The sequence below is a fragment of the Miniopterus natalensis genome, chromosome 6 (genome assembly GCF_054644295.1).
Source record: "Miniopterus natalensis isolate mMinNat1 chromosome 6, mMinNat1.hap1, whole genome shotgun sequence".
Lineage (NCBI taxonomy): Eukaryota > Metazoa > Chordata > Mammalia > Chiroptera > Miniopteridae > Miniopterus > Miniopterus natalensis.
In genome coordinates this window covers 59,414,659-59,436,718 of record NC_142086.1, presented here as the reverse complement: position 1 = coordinate 59,436,718, position 22,060 = coordinate 59,414,659, and the positions used below count along the sequence as shown (strand labels likewise).

The window sequence follows — 22,060 nt, the reverse complement described above, 5'->3', positions numbered from 1 at the left end:
AGAAATGTAAAGATTTTAAAGAAAAAAACAGAATTTATCAAATTCGCACAAGAAATTTTCTTTAATACTGTGTTGAGCTTGTGTTCCCTCTCGATATAATTAAGAATATTCTCATCCAGTCTCAGGAACAGAAGTTCTTCTTGTCCAACAATATTCTGTCACATATCCAGTATGGCAATGTTTGGCAATGGGCAAAGTTACCATTATGGGTTGAAATACCAAGAAATGAACATTGTGGCTAAAGGCTAAAGACCCCAACTCACACTGGAAAGGAGAATGAATTAGTCTGAGAATGAGCCACGATTCAATTTTACAGTAAAAGTGTCCAGTTGAGCCACCTTGAAAATCAACCATCTGTAAGAAAAGCAAAACTAAAACTCAAGCATATGTTTAAAAATATAGAAAACATTTTAATTTTGTTACGGCAAAACACCTAATACCTTTAGAAAGTAATTGGTTTTGGACAACAGAATAGCTCCAAAATGCAAACTGTGGACTTTTCCACATCTCTTAAGAGCAGCTGTAGAAAACTATTCCTGGGAACGTTCTTGTTGCCTGCACTCCCTCAGAAACAAGGCCTGTACAGGAGTTCACACGGGTAGGGAAAAACCCACCGGACAGGATATGAGAGCAGGCGGTGGCGGCGAAATGCTGTAGGCTGGACAGCGGGAACTGTCTGAGTGGACCCTAAAATGCTGAGTTCACAGCAAGTGGTCTGGTAAGCCAAGAAACAAAATTACACTGCAGAACCTCCAAAGGGTCAGATACTCGTGGGACCAGACATTTCCAGAACCGGGTGGTGGCCAAGCTGGGGTAAACTGAGACTGTGCTAGAAAGGGTTCGGGGATCAGGCTCCCTAGGCTTCTCCCTCCACTGCAGGGCAGGGTGATGATCTTCCTGCACCAAGACACTAGGCTACAGAGACTTCCTTGCTGGAGAGGAAAAAAGGGTCTCTTAACTGGAAGGGAACAGGCGCAGCTGAGATTGGTGCAACTGTGCTGAAAATGGGGAGTAAGGAAAGTTTATTTGCTAATTGTTTTGCCCCTCAGCTTTCCTTCTGAAATCAGCCCCCAAGCCGGCATCCAGCTTATACACTGTAGGCAGAAAAGTGGAAAACTCATCTCAGAGAACATGGCTAGCCCCGGGGAAGAAAGTCCGTAAGAGCTACCAGCAGCTCCCCATGAAGCCTGGCCAGACTGTCCAGTGAGGCCAGGAGGCAAAACACCCCACCCATGTGCACAGGGCTTTCAGGTGGTTTTAGCGCATCACTCTTAAGTATAAATAAGCTAAGAATCACCAGAGTTTTAAGGAAATAGTCTAAAAGTAAGGAGAGGGCACTAACTAAAAAAAGAAGGGGGAAAAAGCAACTTGGAAATCAAAAGATTGAAGAGAACTTCAAAACGGCTTTCCCTAATAACCTCAGAGAAACAAGACTTTCATGAAACAAAGAATTGACGTGTTAACAAAAAAATCTCCAAAAGATGGTAGCAAAAATGCAAAACCAGAACAGAAGGATTATTGGGGGGAAAAAGGCAAGGATTTCTCCTAGAACATTAAGAAGAAGAAAAAAAAACACAGATGGAAAACAGAGAATATAATAAGAAAGTCTAAGGAAAGTTCAGGGAAATCAAACATCAGAATAATGAAGTTCTAGAAACAGAATGGTAATGGACAAGAAATGCTAGCAATTAAATACCACCGCCCACCCCAACCTTCCTAGTACTACAGGGTATAAATTCCCAGATTGAAAAGGTCCACTGAATATCCAGCACAGTGAATGAAAATGGACCCACTCCAAGACATATCTAAACTGGCAGGAAGGTTAAAGATTAATTAATTAGTGAGAAGTACATCAAAACTAAGAATAAGCCAAAGGATTAATTTTACCCTAGAGAATATTAAAAAGCTGCATAGCAAAAGAAGTCATAGTGTATACCTCATGGCTCAGCAGGAAGTACTGTTTAAAAAGTCACAATTATCTGAACTCTGACTGATGCTCTAAACAAAATTCAAAAAACGGGGAAGTTGGAAGATGGGAAGGACGTGGCTGGGTGGAGTGTGGTGGGAGGGATGATAAAGCCTCCGCAGCTAAGCTACCTTTGGAAGCAGGGAACATGGATTGGGGTCAGGACTGCTGTGCTGTAACATGCTGTGTAGAACTATTTGATTCCTTAAGGATAGCTTTAATTTTAAAAAAAAACCAAATCGCTCTGTGATTTATTAATGACAGTCTCCAATATGACTTGGTGTACATACTAATATTTTGGAAGCTGCAGGACATAACTCAGAGTATGAGGCTACGGGAAGACAGTGGGTCTGTCCTGTCCCAAACAAGATCTATTCCAGAAGGAAGATGATCTGTAGCAGTTACAATGTTTCCTGTCAGTTTATAAGAAAACTATAATTTGGAAAAGACCACAGTGAATTATGTTCATCTTTTTATCAAAACTTATTAAACAAGAAAATATGGGCTCACAAGCACACTCGTGCCTTCCCGAAGCCCTTCTTTCCCCACGACACACTCTTTCTCTCTGGAGCACCTTTCCCCCACTCTCTTCCCTCAAGGCAAGTACCTTTGCTCTCTCTCTACCCCCTTTGCCTCTGTAACTTGTTTCCTGAGCCCACACAGCCCAGCTGGCTCACTTTTCCTACCTCTGTGACTTTCTAAAGAAACTTTCGCTTGAATTAAAAAAAAACAAAACGGAAAATGACAACTAGATGTTAACTCTTCAGAAAACAGGAATGTAACTATGGTTTATGAACTGTAACTTCACTCAAAGGGCAACAGTGGCCACGAATAAGAACTGCTGGGCTGCCAGTCCCCATATCCAGGGTGGCCAGGAGCCTCAAATCGATGGGAACCTTTCATGTTCCCTGACAAAACCAAAACATAAGGTATACGTAGGTACTAACCTGCACGATCTCCTTTCAGTGTGTCCCATACATTACAATTAAAGTCATCATAACCAGCTAACAGGAGGCGCCCACTTTTTGAGAAGGCTACAGAGGTGATTCCACAGATAATATTGTCATGAGAATACAATAATAACTCCTGGTCTGCACGAAGGTCAAAGAGGCGGCAAGTGGCATCATCAGAGCCAGTGGCAAAGGCATATCCATTCGGAAAAAACTAGAAAGAAAAGCAAGAAACATTTATTCCATAGACATGTACAAAAATCATGTGAGACAATGTAATGACAGACTCTGGGTAAAACAGACCTAGATTCAAATTCCAACCTGGTGAGTGCTGTTGGGTGCTCAAGATTCTTAAACATGCTGGGCCTTAGTTTCAGTTTTAGAGTGTTGGTTAAAATTGAATGAAATAACATATGCCAAGTATAGAGACTATTGTTTAACATGTAGCAAGTATTCAGTAAATATTGTCTCTGGTCCTCCATATGTCTTATTAAAATATTTAAATATAAATATTACTATTCACATAATTTCTATATGTGTACTCCTTTTTTCCTTTAATCTCACTCGAGGATATGTTTTTATGGATTTTTAGAGAGCAAGGAAGGGAGAGGGGGAGAGAAACATTGATGTGAGAGTGAAACATTGGTTGGCTGCCTCCTGAGGGCCTCCTGCCTGGGATGGAGTCCACAACCTGGGCATGTGCCCTGACCAAGAATCAAACCAGCAACCTTTTGGTGAACGGATGATGCCCAACCAACTGAGCCACACCAGCCAGGACTGTTTTTTTCTTTTTTAAATCAAACCCTTACTATTTGGGAATTCAATGTTGTAAGAGCACATTATTTATAAGAATTTATAGCCCGTCCGGGCGTGGCTCAACAGTTGAGCGTTGACCTAGGATCCAGGTGATCGGGGTTTGATTCCTGGTCAGGGCACATGCCTGGGTTGTGGGCTTGATCAGTGACTCTCTCATCATTGATGTTTCTCTCTCTCTCTCCCCCCTCCTGTCCTCTCTCTGAAATCAATAAAGATATATTAAAAAAAAAAAAAAAAAAAAAATTTATAAATTGTATTTATAAAAATCCTCAAAGGCAATTTGTTGTGCAAATCATGCTATCGAGTTCAGCACTTTAAATGTGCAATAAATTTCCCTCAGAAATGCTATTCACTTACACTGACAGCATTAATATCTGACACATGTCCAGAGAAAGACTGTCTACACATTCCATCTCGAATATCCCATAACTTGGCAGAGGCATCACAAGCACCAGAAACAAAAGTTCTCATGTCAGGACTCAGAGAAAGACTCATCACATCTCCAGAATGCCCAGTGAATGTGGTGGTCTGCTGGGCAGTTTCGATGTCCCATAAAGCACTGCAATTAAAAATGAATAAAAATAGTGTCCATTATATCTTCTTACATTAGTTCCTACTATCACCCTCAACCCCCAAATCAGTGTTATTCTGAAATAAACTTACCAATTTGTATCTCCTGAACTTGTAACAATTTGGCTGTCGTCTAAAAAACGACAGCAGGACAAGTAGCCTAGAGAATAGAGAGTAACATTTTAGGTTATCACTGATTAAATAATTCAATTAGCATATGACATACTCATATACATATATATCTAGAGAGAGAGCAACATCAATTTGTTGTTCCACTTATTTATGCATTCATTAGTTGCTTCTTGTAAGTGCCCTGACCAGAGATCGAACCCACAACCTTGGCGTATCCAGATGATGCTCTAACAACTAAGCTACCTGGCCAGGGACAAATACTAATATATATTATTAAAAATATAATACCTGGGCAACAGTATTGGTTAGTACAATCTACAGTTCTGCTTTTAATTACTCCAAACTCAGTGCTATTTAAAACTAGATTTTATCAATTAATTCTTCGGTATTTACTGTGTCAATGACATCATGTTGGGCACTCTGAAAGTTACAACTTGAGTAAGACACAGTCCCTCCTGCCCACCACAATTACCTGAGAGAGAGAGAGATACTTCTCTCAAATATCTATATCTATGGCAGATGGGATTAAGTACCTTGGAGAAAGATTAAAAGTACTGTGAGAAATTAGAACCACCACCCTGGTGAAGGCTTCTTGAAAAAGGTGGCATTTGAATGCTCAGAATTCACCAGTATTTCAAAATATGGAAATGGCCGGAAAATACCGTTATAGAGGTTTTGTAAAAAGCATGGTCCAATCGTATTGTAAGAATTCGGAGAGGCGGGAATGGGACGAGCGGCAAAGTTCCTAACAAACACCGCTGCCCAAATGCTGCACCGCCGCGGTACACGCGATGCGCGCTGGCGAACACGGCCGCGAGCTGTCGCAGCGCAGAGCGCGTCGTAAGTGTTATCTTAATACCTACTTTCAATCACACAATTCGGCATAGATGCCAAAACCCCGTATGGTTGCAGGGAGTACAGAAAATAATATTTGCTCTTTTTTTTTTTGTATTTTTAATTGTTTGAATTTTTTTGCAATAAATTTATCATCTTTACAAAAATAATACTTTTTTAAGAAAAACAGGGCGATATTCAGTGGAGCTCACCTATGTGACCCGGCAACTCTCGGCTCACTCTCACATTCCCCTCTCTGGTCTTTAAGTTATATATGGAGCAGATGTTGTCCAGTCCTCCACAGGCCACGTAATTTCCCGAGGGAGCGTAGGCGCAGGTCATCACCCAGGAGGACCTCAGGGGAATAGCATGCATCTGAAGAGCAAACAACGTGCACAGCTAAGCAGAGCCTCGCTCATCTTCCCACCCACTTACGAGACAGACATCACTAAAAATTAAATGCATCTAACAGTCAAGGCAAAATAAATAACACAATGGATTGAGAAAGGGGACAATGAACACAACGTACTAATGCACACTGAAATGCCTGTTACTTTTTCTGTATTATAAATAATTCGATTTAACTGCTCTTTTCAGAAGTTATTCTTTTAAGAGAAGAACAAGGATATTTCAATGCTATATGACAATTTGAAATATTAAGTGTAAAATGTTAAAGATAAAAAATAAAATTCTTTGTTTTTCCAATGGTACAAGAGGAATTTCCACCAACATAACATTGAGTAATACAAGTATCAGAGTTGATTAAAATGGCTCTTCCATGAAGAGATGGTCCTTCTAATAACAGGTCACATACTCTGGGCTCGAATTTAAACAATGGGAATAGTCTGCACTGACCCACTCATACCACTATCTGGTGTCTTCTCACCCAACACCAATCATTTGCAGGTCAGGCAGCAAAATTGAAGGCGTGGGACTAGTAAGGCTAAACGGTCCATACAGAGAATCAACACATCATGTGATTACTACTGTGCTCTCACTTAACTTAAAATTATATTTTTAATACACAATTTTTTTGTTTTAGGAAAATATAATTTAAAGTCACGTGCTCAATGCCAATTAATGTGGAAAAACTGTTATAATGCAAAGCTATCTTAGCTACCTCTAAATTCTCAACCAGGCTGAAGATACTGTTTACTTCACAAAATACTTTTTAAACTTTAATAAAACTAGTGATACAAGTGTACATATAATCTAAAGGAATTTGACTTGTGAAAGTTTTCCTGAAGCTTTTCCACTACCACTGAACACCAAGGTGTCAGGCATTCCTTCCAGTAGGCACATTAGGGGGCCCACCAGCTTCCACCAGCAAGAGATCTAAGCAAGTTGTCTTTTCTGAGCAGTCCAGAAACACAAATCAATGCCTAGAGTGGACCAAAGAAAAGCTTCCTTACCCACAACTAGAAATAAAAATCTCAGGGTTGTTATCACATTAGGAAATAGGACTTTGTTTAAAAAATCATTTCTATGTAAAACTTATGCACACTCTTTTCTAATATTCAAATATGAAGTAAGAGAGTCCGGTAAAACACATTGAACAATATGCCTGCAGTTGTTCTTGGGAATAGAAAAAGGAGTTAAATATTAAAACAAACACTAAGCCTGAAGAGAGGGTCTAGATTAAAATAAATGGAATAAATTTATCTCAGAAGAAAATTACAGTTGAAAGTAACAGAATAAAGGAAAGAACTGATGAACATCAAATAAAATAACAGGTTACTTAAGAGAATGACTAAGAAATTCTACCTTATTTGTTGTATAGCTATCCCAAATAATTAATTTTCCATCTTGGGAAGCACTGACTAGTAGCCTAGAGGAACAAACAAAAATAATTTGACAGAGGGAAAAAGTAGTTTAAATTAGTTATGCATGACATTAATGTAGAACAGTTCAGAAAATATACATATAATTTTTTGAATTAAAAACTTGATACCAGAAAATAGTCTGCCAACTTTATTTTTTCAATTTATTTATTGTTGAAAGTATTACAAATGTCCCCATATCCCCCCCCTTTTTCCCCACTGACCCCCTCCACCCCATTCCTACCAGTCTCCTAACTTTAAAAGAAATTTATTCTGCATGCCAAAATTTTTAACATAACATAAAATTTAGCAAAATTTAGACATTTTACTAAAAATGTCTCTGGTTATGATTCAACTTTTTCATGGTGACAGCATTCTCATTCTTATTCAAGATTCTGATAGGTATTAGCTGACTGGTTTGTATTTACTGATTTAAATTTAACGACAATAGAGTCCATGTAAGCCTAACAACCATGTTCATTTAGTCGAAAAATATCAACTGAGAGCCTGTGAATGCAAGGCCATGTTATGGGTACAACACAGAAAATACCTCCTACCTTTGAGGCCTCCACCATCTGGTAGATATTTACACATACTTATAAGAAATCAAGTAGTAAAAATTGTCAAAGGAGCAGCATAAAATAAATGCCAAAGGGAAAAATAACTGATATTTAAGTTAATCAAGTAATCTCACAAAAGAGAATGCATCTTGAAAAATGCAATTTGGAGAGCTAAATATAGAGCTAAATCCATCCTTTGTGAATTTAGATAATAATTAGAGCAATACCTAGTAACTTGTACATAGCAATACTCAGCAATATTTGCTTATTAACTGAAACTTCAAGGTTAATATACAACAGAACTCCTTTTGACACAATAAAAAAACAAAGTATAATACCTCACTGCAAAGAGAAGAAATCCTGAACAGTTTACCTGGATAATCTAATAATGATATTTTTGAGAGATGAATTTATTTTCCACAGTAAAGGTATATAAACTTTTAAAGTGTCCCTGAATATATTTGGTGAGAGTAAAGTCTTCATATTGGGTGCATTTTCTCCAAACATTTCATAAATATAGTTTATTTTTTAACTATAAAAATTATTTGTTTTAAAGGAAATGGAAATGGTGATTTTTAATGAATATACTTCTGTGGATAATTTGAAAATGGCAGGTACAAACCTTGAATCATAGCCCCAGTGCATGGCGTAGATCTTAGCGAGGTGCCCCCTCAGTGTACGTCTTGTTCGCATTTGTATCCGACCCACAGAATCCATATTTGATGTGATCTTTATAAAGCGAGATGAATGTTATTCTTTACCTTAGATATAGCTCAGGAAATAAAGTAGAAACAATTAATAGGCAAGAAATCAGACATAAAACAAATTTAGAGCAACTGAAGGTAATTTAACATAAATAATTCCATAGAGAAAGCATAGGATCAATATGTAGTTCAAGAAAGTGTAACTGATTTAAAATTATGCTACATGCACACTTTCCAGTAAGAATATCTTCTGTAGACTATTAACTAAAAAGAACAGACATACCTCTCAACTTTAGGGAGAAAAACAGACCAAATAAAAATCTAATCGCAGATGATCAAAGAGTAAAACATTTATCATTTTAACTGCCTATAAGAAAGCCACTTTTATATTTGTAAAGCACATAAAATATTTCCTTAATGAAAATTATTAATGTTAATTAACTTAATAAAACCTTCCTAAGAGTTTATATAATAAAAAAAGCTTAATCAGAGTATATTAAAAAAATCAAGAAGCTACCTAAAAAGAAACATAAGAATCTACATATTTTATAGTATTTATTTTCCACAGACTTCTATTTTAACATGTATGCTTTTAAAAGCACCTGTGCAGCATCTGACACATTACAAAGTGTTTTTAGAGAGCGCATATTTTTCAATTAAATACTGATAGAAAATCTGAATGTCAGTCGCATCAGTGTAAAGCTGTTTCGCGTGAATTACTAAAGTAAACGGGGGGGAGGAGGGGGACTTTACCTGAACAAGCGTTGCGTCATTACATGCTTTCCTAGCATCCTGGAGTAAAGAAAGGATTATAATACATTTAGACATGGAAATTGCTAAGTATAACTTTAATATTTTCATTGCAAATGTAGATTTGCAAATGTATTTTTTTACTGTACCACATAATCTTTATTTAAAACAACTTTTATTGAGATAAAACTCACATAACATAAAATTAACCATTTAAGTCATCTTGAAGTGTATAATTCAGTGGTTAGTATATTCCCCATCACCACTACCTAATTCCAGAACATTTCCTTCACTCCAAAGAAAACCTCTTCCCTCATCCCCTGGTAATCACTAATTTACTTTTCTATCTCTATGGATTTGCCTGTTCTGGGCACTTTATAAAAATGGAATCATACAATAGATGACCTTTTGTGTCTGGCTACCTAAAAAGAAACATAAGAATCTACATATTTTATAGTATTTATTTTCCACAGACTTCTATTTTAACAAGTATGCTTTTAAAAGCACCTGTTTTCACTTAGTATACTGTTTTCAAGGTTCGTCCATGGGGTAATATATATCAGTACTTCGTTTCTTTCCATGGCCGAGTAATAGTCCACTATATGGATATATCACATTTGTTTATCCATTAATTAACTGATGGACATTTGTGTTTACGCTTTCTGGCTTTTATGAATAATAATGCTTTGAACATCCATGTACAAGTTTTTGTTAACTTGAGAAACTATCAAATTGTCCTTCATAGTAGCTGCACCATTTTATAGTCCCACAAGGAATGCATGAGGGTTCCAATCTCCTCACACCCTCACCAACACTGCTGCTGTCTTCTTTTTTAATTAGTATTATCACAGCCATTTTAGTAGAGGTGAAGTTGTATCTAGTGGTTTGGGTTTGCATGTCACTAATGATTAGTGATACTGAGCATCTCTTCCTGTGGAGTATCTTTACATGTGCTTACTAGCCATTTGTGTATCTTCTTTAGGGAACTGTTTGCCCATTTTTAACAGAGTTGTTTATTGCTGAGTTGTAGGTGCTCTAGTATTCTGAATAGTAGGCCCTTATCAGGTGTATGATTTACAAAATTTCTCCCATTCTATAGGCTGACCTTTCATTTTCTTGATAGTGCCCTCTGACACACAAGTTTCTAACTTTTTAGTCCAATTTATCTATTTTCTTTAGTTGCTTGTGCTTTTAGTGTGTCCTATTAAACTGTTACTTAACCCAAGGTCATAAAGATTAACAACTATGCTTACTTCTAAGAATTTTACACTTTTAGTGTTATAATAGGTGCAATGTAGGAGTCCAAATTCATTCTTTGTATGTGGACATCCTGGTGTTCCAGCACTATTTCTTTCTTTCTTTTTTTTTTTTAATATATCTTTATTAATTTCAGAGAGAGGAAGGGAGAGAGAGAGATAGAAACATCAATGATGAGAGAGTCATTACTGACTGGCTGCCTCCTGCACGCCCCTGACTGGGAATCGAGCCCACAACCCGGGCATGTGCCCTGACAGGGAATCGATCCGCATCTCCTGGATCCTAGGTCAAGGCTCAACTGCTGAGCCACGCCCGGCCGGACCCCAGCACCATTTCCTGAAAGGATTATTCTTTCTCTATTGAATGGTCTTGTTACTCTTGTTGAAAAACCATATATCTGTGGCCAATTGATTTATTTATGGACTCTCCATTGTATTTCATTATGCAAATATATATTGAGTTTATGATGAAAATATTTTTAATTGTACTCCCTGAGTAAAAATTATCTAGGTTGTCTTAATAAGGCCATAGTATTCAGTTATATTTGTTACTAAGCTTCTGCAAAAGCAAGAGGTCTGAGTTCCCTTCTGTTTGTTCTGGCATCTAGAAGTTGAGGTGATAGGAAGGATATTTATAGTATAACCCAGGTCATTTCAGAAATGTTTTTAAAAATACATAGCACTTCTATGGAAATGCTTTCTAATACACTGGATACAGATACTAGAAGAAATAAAATATTTTAGATCCAATATAAAAAAAACAGGACATTTCAGGAAAAACAATTTTTACATAATAGCCATAGTTCATATTAAGTCGCATCTATATATTTACATTAATAGCATTTATACTGATAGCATTAATTAATAACATGTAAGCTGGTGTTTATGCCTAAGCATTACAGGGTAGAGTTTCAGAGACCTTAAAGTTTTACACAAGCTGAAGGGAATTATCAAAAGGTAATGAAACAGAAGTCAATATAACAAAGGAAAGGAAAGAACATATATAATAAGCAAAAAGTGTTTTAAACCAAGTTTAATCAGATAATAATAAATTTAGAGCATTCGTATCTAAAATCCTCTAAATCTGAAGGGCAAATAAGAAGGGCAATTAATTCTTCTTTCTACACTTGAAACAACTTTCCCCTCAAGGGTTAGGGTAGTATCCTCTTCAACTTTGTTTTTCTCTACTGTGCTTATTAGCATGCTCCTGTACAAAGAGGAAGCACACAATATTTGTTGAATAAATGTGCCAACTGGACAACATGTTCCAGCCAGCCAAGGGAAAAATGCCTGCCTCCCCTTGGAGCAAAGTCTAGATGGAATGAATGCACAATCTTTTTGGCTGCCCTTTCAACCTATTTATAAACACTCAGAATATTTCTATGTCAGGGTATTATAAGTAGCTACACAAACATACGATTTGATTCTCTCATTCTCAAATTGTGGGTTAAGAAACCTCATTTGGCAAGGAATGATTTAGCCCACTTTCCTGAAATGAAAAGAATTTCCAGAAATGACAGTGATGGCCTGAACCATGTTCCCAAAATGGTGGATTTGAAGACTAAAGTCTAAAAAAGGATTCTCTGATTTTAAGCTTTATGAAATGAGCTATATCATTTAGATCATCTTCTTAGTCAGTTAAAAAATCTGTTGCCCTGGCCAGTGTAGCTCAGTGGTTAGAGTGCCGGCCCACACACCCAAGGGTCTTGGGTTCGATTCCCAGTCAAGGGCATGTACCTGGGTTGCAGGGCTAATCCCCAGCCCCGGTCCGGGTGTGTATGGGAGGCAACCAACTGATGTGTCCTCTCTCACATCGATGTTTCTCTCTCTCACTGAGGCTCAGTTTCCTCAACTACAAAATGAAGTAAAACCATCTACCTCACAGGCTTGCTATGAGGATTAAATGAGATGGGCAAGTCCGCATGCTCTTGGCCAGTCATTACAGAAAAGAAGAGCACAAAAAAATTAGGCCCTGACCAGGTGGCTCAGTTGGTTGGACGTTGTCCCAATACCCCAAGGTTGAGGGTTTGATCTCCAGTCAGGGCACATACAAGAAGCAACCATGAATATATAAATAAGTGGAACAATAAGTCTCTGTCTCTTAGAAATCAATAAATAAAACTTTTAAAAAAAGAAAAGAAAATTACAAGTCAATATTCCTAATTAACATAGATGCAAAAAAAAATCTCAACAAAAGATTAGCAAATGGAATTCAACAATACATTAAAAGGATCATACAGCATGATCAAGTGGGATTTATTCCAGAGATATAAGAATGGTTCAATACCCACAAATTAATCAATGTGATACAGCAAGTCAACAAAATGAAAGATAAAAATCATATAAGCATCTCAATAGATGCAGAAAAAGCATTTGACAAAATCCAACCATCCACACATAATTAAAAAAACTCTCAACAAAGTGGGTATAGAGGGAACATACCTCAAAATAATGACAAGCCCACAGCTAACATCATACTCAATGGTGAAAAGCTAAAAGCTTTTCCTCTAAGGTCAGAAACTAGACAAGGATGCCCACTCTCACCACTTTTACTCAACACAGTACCATAGGTCACTGCAAAAGCAATTAGGCAAGAAAACGAACTAATAGGCATTCAAATTGAAAAGGAGGGAGTAAAACTATCACTATGTGCAGATGACAGAGTATGATATAGAAAATCCTAAAGACTCAGCCAAAAGACCATTAGAGCCCGGCCGAGCGGGGCTCAACGGTTGAGCATCGACCTAGGATCCAGGAGATAAGGGTTCGATTCCCGGTCAAGGCACATGCCCAGGTTGCGGGCTCGATCCCTGGTCGGGGGCGTGCAGGAGGCAGCCGATCAATGACTCTCTCATCATTGATGTTTCTCTCTCTCTCTCTCTCTCCCTTCCTCTGAAATTAATAAAGATATATTTAAAACAAAAATTAAAAAACACACACATTAGAATAAGTGAATTCAGTAAAGTTGCAGGATACAAAATTAATGTACAGAAATCTGTTGTCTATCTATACACTAGTAAAGAACTCTCAAAAAAGAGAAATTAAGAAAACAATCCCATTTACAATTGCGTCAGAAAATTTAAAATATCTAGGAATAAATTTAACCAAGGAAGTAAAAGATAAAACACTGAAAACTATAAAACATTGATAAATGAAACTGAAGATGCAAAGAAGTAAAAAGATATTTTATGCTCATAGATTGAAAGGCTTAATATTCTTAAAATGTCCGTGTTACCCAAAGCAATCTACAGATTCAATGCAATCACTATCAAAACCCAATGGCACCTGGATGGGTGTGGCTCAGCGGTTGAGCATCGACCTATGATCCAGGAGATTGAGGTTCGATTCCCAGTCAGGGCACATGCCTGGGTTGTGGGCTCGATCCCCAGCACGGGGTGTGCAGGAGGCAGCCGATCAATGACCCTCTCTTATCACTGATGTTTCCATCTCTCTCCCCCTCTCCCTTCCTCTCTCTGAAATCAATTTTTTAAAAAAGTATATTAAAAAACAAAACAAAACAAAAAACCCAATGGCAACTTTCACAGAAATAGAACAAATCCTAAAATTTTTATGAAACTACAAAAGACCCCCAAATAGCCAAAGGAATCTTGAGAAACAAAAGCAAAGTTGAAAACATCATGCTCCCTGATTTTAAACTATATTACAAAGCTATAGTAATCAAAACAGTATGTTATTGGCATTAAAAAAACACACATAGCTCAATGGAACAGAAGACAGCCCACAAATAAACCCATGCATATATAGTCAAGTGATTCACGACAAAGGAGGCAAAAATATACAATGGGGAAGGGCAGTCTCCTTTCCCTCTTTCCTTGTAATATCTTTGTAGAGAGCCTGTGCTTGTTCCTTTTTTCTTACTCTTCACTCTTAAATTAGATGAGTTCTTCTGAAATGCTTACTGCAAAAAGTTTGCATTGGAGAGGGCCACAGCAATGGTCCAGGTTATCAGAGAGTCTTCCCCCTGCCTCATCCCAAAGTTCTTCACTTATATTTGTAAGTTGTTTTAGCCCTTACTTTTTCCCTGTGAAAAGAAGCAAGCAGCACCAGGCTACACACAACTAGCCTCTTTCCTCCACCCTGTCAACAAGAGGCTTCCTAAAAGATGGCACGTCTATATCCTTTCATTTTTTCTCTGCCTACCTTGATACTCCTCAGCCCAGGGAAGCATCTGTTCCCACTGTTCTAAAGAAAGGGTTATTGGAGTTGTCCCAGAGGGAGCACTACCTACTCTGTATGAGATTTACTGCTGCAGAAACTCCTCTCAGAGCCTTCCCACCCCCTGAGGCATCACCACACCTGACAACTCTTCCCTATCCTATTACGAAGGTTCAAATTTTGTTACAGGTGGAGCTTGTATTTGTTTCTTATGCTCTTTACTGTTTTGAGTTGATTTCCAAGAGTAAAAGACGACAGACATGTCTTTATTATGCCACTAATAATTTTTAATGTTTTTCTGCAATCTAATGTTTTAGAGATGAATAATTTTTAGAATATTACAATGTGATAATATCTGCCTCGTGGTATTGCACCCAAAAATCAAACTACGATTCCAGGTGTGTGACTAAGAAGAGAATTATAATTGTCTTTCAGCAGGGATTACATGTATGATATTAACTTCTTCGGGACACAGAGGCCATTAGTCCAAATATCTATTTGTTAGAAATTATTTTGGGAGAGTTACTTAGAGGTATGATAAAAACAAACTGACCATTTCTTGTCTTATAAATTATTTAACATCTGTGGACTGATGATCTAATGAACAAATCTGGTTCATTAGTGGTACTAAATAAAAGTGTTAAAATTTTTTTGAAAAAATGAGAAAGATTGCTCTTACCTGGATCTGATTCCGTAGCTGTTCAGCTTCCTGCCTCAACTGTTCCAGTTCACTCATTTTTTGAATTTGTTTACTTCAAACTTAACAACACAAAGCAACTATAAGAAAGAGAGAGAGAGACTAATTCAGTTCTCCATTTATATATTAACCTACTTTAAAAATATTGACATACAGCTGGGGTTTTTTTGGTCCTTCTGAAACCTCAATGAGATAGTCAATTATTACTAGAATGTAAACTTGCTTAGTAAATATAGATCTAGATTATTTATAAAGGATTTTATGGTGGAATGTGATCAGAGGATGGAAAAGAAATCCTGAGTTGTAGTTTTCGAGACTAAATTATAGAGAATTAGTACTAGGAGTCCAGGGAGAAATACTTTACAATAGGGCACCAACAGACATCCCCACGTAGATGTCTAATAGGCACCTCAAACTTAATACTTCAAAACTGAACCCCACCCCACCCTCAGATCTTCGCTATCTCAGTAAATGGTAATTCCATCCTTCCAACTGTTTAAGCCAAAAACCTGGGAGTCATCCTTAACTTGTTTCCTTCATACCCCACATGTATCCAAGCATGTCAGTTAATCCTTCAAAAAAATATCCAGGGTTTGACCAACTCTGATTATGTCCACTTGAACCACCTTGGTCCAAACCATCATCTCTCACTTGGTCTTTCTATTACTTTCAACCGCTGTCTAGTCTGTTCTAAATATAGCAACTAGTGATTCTTTCAAAACACGAGTCACTCTTCTATTTTAAATGCTACAATGATTTTCCACTCCACTCCTTACCCCCTGGCTTGAACTACAGGGCCCTACTAAACTCTTACACATACCCCTCTGACCTCCTTGGCTATCACTCTCTCTCTCGCTCACTCCGGTCCAGCCACTCAAAAGCTTTCTTGATGTTCCTTGAACACACTAAGTGGGCTCTGCGGCCTCAGTGTCCTCACACTTGCTCTTCCCTCTGCCTGAAATGCTCTTACCCTCCCCCACCCCGATGATTTCATCATTTGCTTCCTTCTGCTCAAAGATTACCTCTCGGAGGGACCTTCGCCGATAGCACTTAGGCACCGCCCTAGCCCCCTTACGTCTCCACCAGGTCATCAAAGGCTCAACAGCACCTAGCATGTGTTTGCTCATCTGTTGTCTGTTTCCTCCTAGTAGAATATAAGCTCCTAATGCAGGGACTTGGTTTGCTATATCCCTGTCACCTAAGACACTTTCTTCTCCAGTAAATACGCTAACCTGAAATAGCTTAAGAAATTTAGGAAATCTGTTCTAAAGATTTAGGATGAGTCACAGAACCAAAAGGCATGAATATTACACCTCGGGAAGAGACCAGAGGCTGAAAACTAGTAGTATTCCTTCTCTAATTGCCCTGCTTTTCAGATCTTTGTTTTTCATCTTCCTACAGAATAACTTTCTCTGCTTCTCTAAGCACAAGGCTCAGTTTATCTCTCTCCTCAGGTCACAATTAGAGCCCAAAATGACTATCCCAATGCCACATTCCCATGAGAATTGTTTTCAAGTAACCATCCTTCATTCACTTCAACTCTGAAGTGGTATTGAAACTGCTGAATAAAACAATTTTAAGCTAATAATTTAACAGAAATTATTTGATATAAGCACAGGGCTCTTTCAATTACTGTAACTTCTTGACTAAGTTCTTTTTCAACATGAATATCTGATTCATTTAACACATTTTAGGTAACTAGCATATAGTGAACGCATTGTAAGTGGAGCAGAAAGCAGCATATCAGTTATCTTTAAAAGTTCAGCTGTACCAGTCACAAATATCGAAAAATACCAATGAGCCACTGTATCCAAGCCAATTTATTAAACCAAATGGAAAAAAATACAGTATAATTCAAACTGCCTTCTCCATCCACTTCTTCAAATGCCCACAGAATTTTTACTAAAGCAAGGCATTATGTAGCCTGTACAATTATACTGCTGTGTTAGTGAACAGCTATTTCAATCTGCATGAGACAAGGAAATACAAATATCTTAGCTACTAATAATTTTCATGCTAATCATGAAAGCATATAAAAAAAAAATATTTTAAATTGCACTTTGAAAACTTAAGGATAAACTACTTTTGCTTACTAAGTCTATTCACCAGAAAAGTTCATTTCAAGTTGTTATAATTAAATCTGAAATGTTTACTTTTCTCTTTGCAATCTTGATTTATAGTTCCTATACTCTGTAAAATTCAAAAAACCCTGAACCCATAATGAATTAGGTTGCTATGATCGTTCTTATTGAGGGATTTAAATACATAATTGCCTACCCATCCTCAGTATTCCATAAACACATATTCCATGTGGCTTTCTTTCTCAAGAAATCAGCCAAAAATTTAGAGCTGCATGGTGAATGGATAAGAGAGAAAAACAGGCCGGTGTGGCTCAGCTGGTTCGGCATCATCCCATGCACTACGAGGTCACTGGCTGGAATCTCAGTCAGGGCACATGCCTGGGTTTTGGGCTTGATCCCCAATAGGGGGTGGGCAGGAGGCAGCTGCTCAATGATTCTCTCATTGATGTTTCTCTCTCTCTCTCTCCTTTCCTCTAGCTATAAAATCAATAAAAACATATTTTTAAAAAGAGAGAAAAACAGAAGTTAGAGATGCTATAACTGTAGCATAGGCATTAAGTTTTGTTTTTGTATCTTGCTACCAGGATAGAGCCTGCAACTGGGGTATGTGCCCTTGGCCGTATCTGAACCCAGGACCCTTCAGTCTGCAGACCGATGTTCTAACCAGAGCCAAACCAGCTAGGGCAGAAGTTTGCAGATTTTAAAAAAGTATGTTCATCAAATATCACATAGTGCCCCAAATGGACCCTGGGGAAGCATGTCACATAAGCAAGAAAGCGTATTCCTATAGTTAAGATGTAAGCACATTCACAACTAGGTGGGAAAAATAGACTAGCAAGTTTCATGTTAGTTCAGGTCAGGTTCTGGCGCCAAATGAGTTCAAATCACGTAAGCTTTTGCCATTAAATGTATTTAAAAAACTGAAGTTTCAAAGCAGTTTGGATCTCCAAGCTGTAGATAGAGATTGTTAAACTGAAATATATAAAAGCAGGATACAAAGGCACGACAACCCAGACTTAAAAAGACACCAAGTAGGAGTTAGCCAACCAGGAGATGACATTTATTGAGCACTTACTATGTGCCATGCCCTGTTCAAAACTTTTCATCATAACTCATTTAACTTCAAATCAAGCCCAAAGGTAGGTGCTAATATCTTCCTCATTCTGCAGATGAGGAAACTATGTTAGGGGGTTTATGGGCCTTACCCAAGGTCACAGAACCTAACATGCTTGAATGTGACTGTATTCTGTGTGATCCCAGAAACTGCTTAACCTCTCCGAGTCTCAATTCTGCAATCAGGTGTTCTCATCTCTGTCCTCAAGGGAAACAACACATCTGGCAAAATCTTGGCTTTTTTTTTTTGGCAGCCATTACCTCCTTTAAATATTCTATTTGTATTTGGTCCTGCTTTACTCTTTCAGACATACAAGGATGAAATAAACACCAGGACTGGAAAGGATAGCTTAGGAACAAAGCTATCTTTTATCTTGAAATACCCAAGCTGCCTGAAAACAGCTTGAAATAAAAATTTTTTAATTTTAAAGCTTAAATGCATTAAACTTTGTTAAGTAGCAAAGTATATGAGAAAATACCCACTAAGAAAACAGTGTTTCATGTATCTTTGGAATTAACTAAAAAAAGAACTTGGATTATGAACTGCCAAAAGTCATTTATATATATACATATTTTTTAAATTTTTTTTAAAAAGGAACTTGTGATTAAGTTTTCTTACCAAGACACAACATGATCAGTCCTCACACAGTAATAATCAATAAGAAAACGAGTTCTTTATCTAGATATCATAAATCAATCTATTTGGGGTGACCACTTTGGATAATAATTAGGAGTTTTGTCATTGACCAAGACATGTCAGTGTTGCAGAAATCTAAACCAAGATGATGCATTCCATGACCCAATAAAATGTCATGCATAGCCCGGCCGGGCGTGGCTCGGCGGTTGAGAATCGACCCAGGATCCAGGCGATCGGGTTCGATTCCTGGTCAGGGTACATGCCCCGGTTTCGGGCTCGATCCCCAGCAGGGGGTGTGCAGGAGGCAGCCGATCAATAACTCATTATTTATGTTTCTATCTCTCTCTCCCTCTCCCTTCCTCTCTGAAATCAATAAAGATATATATATTTTTTAAATGTGATGCATATACCCTGGCCAGTGTGGTTTAGTGGTTAGAGCGTCAGCCCTTGCACCAAAGGGTCTCGGGTTAGGGCACATACCTGGGTTGCAGTTTCGATCCCCAGCCCAGTCAGGGCGCATGCAGGAGGCAACCAATCAATGTCTCTCTCTCACATTGATGTTTCTCTCTCCCCCCGCCTTCCTCCGTCCCTTTCACTCTCTCTAAAAAGAAATGGAAAAATATCCTTGGGTAAGGATTAAACAAATAAATAAATGTGCACATCTTTAAAAAAAAAAAACAGCAAGTCTGTGATATTAGTCTGAAACGAACAGATATCCACCAATGCTACTTCAGCATCACACTTTATTAACCAAAATGCCATACAATTGCTGTCTTGGGTTTAGACCAACAGCTAATGAATAACTCTGGCTAGATATTTGGGATTCCACTCCATCCCCAGCTCCTACCCTCACCACTAATGTTCTCAAAATCCATCAATCAAAGGGAGCTTGAACAGCGTATTTATTTTGAGTTACATTTAGTTTAATTCTACTGCTCTGATCTTCCTACTGTTTTCATCCTGCAACACTCAGGGTCCCTTCATGCTCTCTCATTATCACCTCTAACAACTTCACACAGATGCTCCCTCACTGAAAGATTAGTTATCACATAACCATAGGTGAAACTTGCACGCCACCATTTGTCCTTTATGTCTTAGGCATGGAGGAGTCTCCGTGTGTGTTTTTAAATTTGTTTTTCTGCCCCCAAAGCTTCTGTAATGGCACATTAATAATTAAAAAATATTCTAAACCCCCTTGTTGATAAGTTTTAATTCCCATTGATAAAGGTTAACTATACCATGAAAACGAATATCTAAGTTTAAAAACCTTTAAGTACCAACTGCTTTTGCTTTTTATACCATATGACAGGAAACAGCATTTTTCAAAGAGTTTAACCTCCCCCAACTTCCCTAGAGGCCCATTTAATAAATAATGCACATAATGAAGATCCCTTGTTGAAAAATTTCAATTTCCTTAAGTAATTAGCTGTCTACCACATTCCACTTAAATACATAATTTAATTTACGTAAGTCTAGAAAGTAAAAAAAATTAATTATTTCCTTATAAAAACCGGTCACTATAAGCTTCATTAACTATCCTAAATACAATGTATGATTTAATTGGACATGCTAATTAGACAACAGAGCCTCATGCAGCTTAAGCTGCATTACTGGGCTTTAATTTCACATTACCAAATAGTTAAAGCCCAATTTTTGTACTTGAAACACTTCCTGGATAAAGGTGTTTATTTAGGTGGGGAGCTCATAAAAACTGAAGGGGAAACGAATGGAGTCAAGCCATTGCTAAATGTAACTATAACAAAAATATCAAAAATCTCTATGCAAGAGCCCAGAGATTATTAGCTCTTTGAGCACAGGGACCATTGTTCTCATCTTTTTCCCTCCCAAGGTAATGTTCTCACTTTACGGTACAGATTCTATCAGTTTCTCTATAGCTAAAATGTATTACAAGTTAGATGATGAAGAAATAGTGAAGCTTCTAAAAACAACACATTTTTGAATAGCTAAGAATGAATGTTTAAGGACAGTCATTACCAAATGTTTATAAAACAAAAAACTACAAATAGAAATCAACAGGCGAGCAGACATGGCACATCCATGAAATGAAATATTCGGTGGCTTTTAAGAAGAGAATGTTAGAGCTCTAAAGTATTTGCAAAGATGCCAACACTAATGATACCTTCTGAACAAATGCTCCCTTTTGGGGTTCCAACTAGAATCCCAGTGGAATCTGCCCTTATGTAGCAAAGTATATACTGAGTTTCCTTGGTAATAACTCTAGGGCACAGGAACCAACCGTGCTAAAACCAAAATTGGAGGAGGCGGGGGCGCGGATTTAAACTGTATACAGCTTAAATATAAAATGTGGACATTAAGAGAAATTTTAATATTATTTTAGCAGGTAGCTAGTACATGAGTTTTGACATTTAATGTGATTTCTACTTCAAAACATTAAATAAGATATAGTTCCCAGCAATTCGAGAAGAAAAGGCTCTCCATAATGCATACTAGACAAATGGTATAGAGGAACAAACGGTACTGAGGAACTCATCAATCATTTCTTGACATAACTGTTGCACCAAAGGATATCCTTTGGTACTGGTACCATCCGTGGGACATGAGTAGGAAGGCGGTGAAGCATAATAACCAGGAGCGCTGCCTCTCGAGCCCACTATCCGGGTGTGAACACTGCCTTCTTCACTGGTGTATGCTAACTGACATGTAGAAAAGTTGACAAAAGTTAACTGAAATTCTTATTACAGTTTAGAAAAAGATGCCTTTGAATTAAATATGGAAAATATTTAAAATATTTTAATAGAATTGTTTTTAAGTAGAAATTATTTAAAGTAATCAAAACATTTTGGAGCTAGTTTTATATTTTCATCCTACGCCAGACATCTCTAAATCTATTGCTCTTCTTGTTTTCATTCTTTCCAATCATTTTGTTGTTAATCTTCACCAGAGGACATTTTTTCCATTGATTTTTAGAGAAAGTGAAAGGGAGGGAGGGATGAGGGGGAGAGAGAGAAACATCAAT

General features: G+C 37.6%; 1 protein-coding gene across 2 annotated transcripts in view; it reads right to left on the bottom strand.

Annotated features, from left to right (window-relative positions):
- GNB4 (G protein subunit beta 4) overlaps positions 1 to 22,060 on the bottom strand; it is a 33,790-nt gene that overhangs the window by 3,748 nt on the left and 7,982 nt on the right. The window contains exons 1-9 of one of the 2 annotated variants that reach the window (XM_016218085.2): positions 19,543 to 19,618; positions 15,214 to 15,311; positions 9,106 to 9,144; positions 8,271 to 8,377; positions 7,033 to 7,096; positions 5,481 to 5,643; positions 4,396 to 4,462; positions 4,090 to 4,291; positions 2,914 to 3,130 (exon numbers count right to left, since the gene is read on the bottom strand). In XM_016218085.2, the coding sequence (XP_016073571.1) occupies positions 2,914 to 3,130; positions 4,090 to 4,291; positions 4,396 to 4,462; positions 5,481 to 5,643; positions 7,033 to 7,096; positions 8,271 to 8,377; positions 9,106 to 9,144; positions 15,214 to 15,270 (916 nt within the window). In that variant the 5' untranslated portion in view covers positions 15,271 to 15,311; positions 19,543 to 19,618. Of the gene's footprint in view, positions 1 to 2,913; positions 3,131 to 4,089; positions 4,292 to 4,395; positions 4,463 to 5,480; positions 5,644 to 7,032; positions 7,097 to 8,270; positions 8,378 to 9,105; positions 9,145 to 15,213; positions 15,312 to 19,542; positions 19,619 to 22,060 lie in introns of those variants that run through there. The other variant, XM_087818298.1, reaches the window with a different exon arrangement.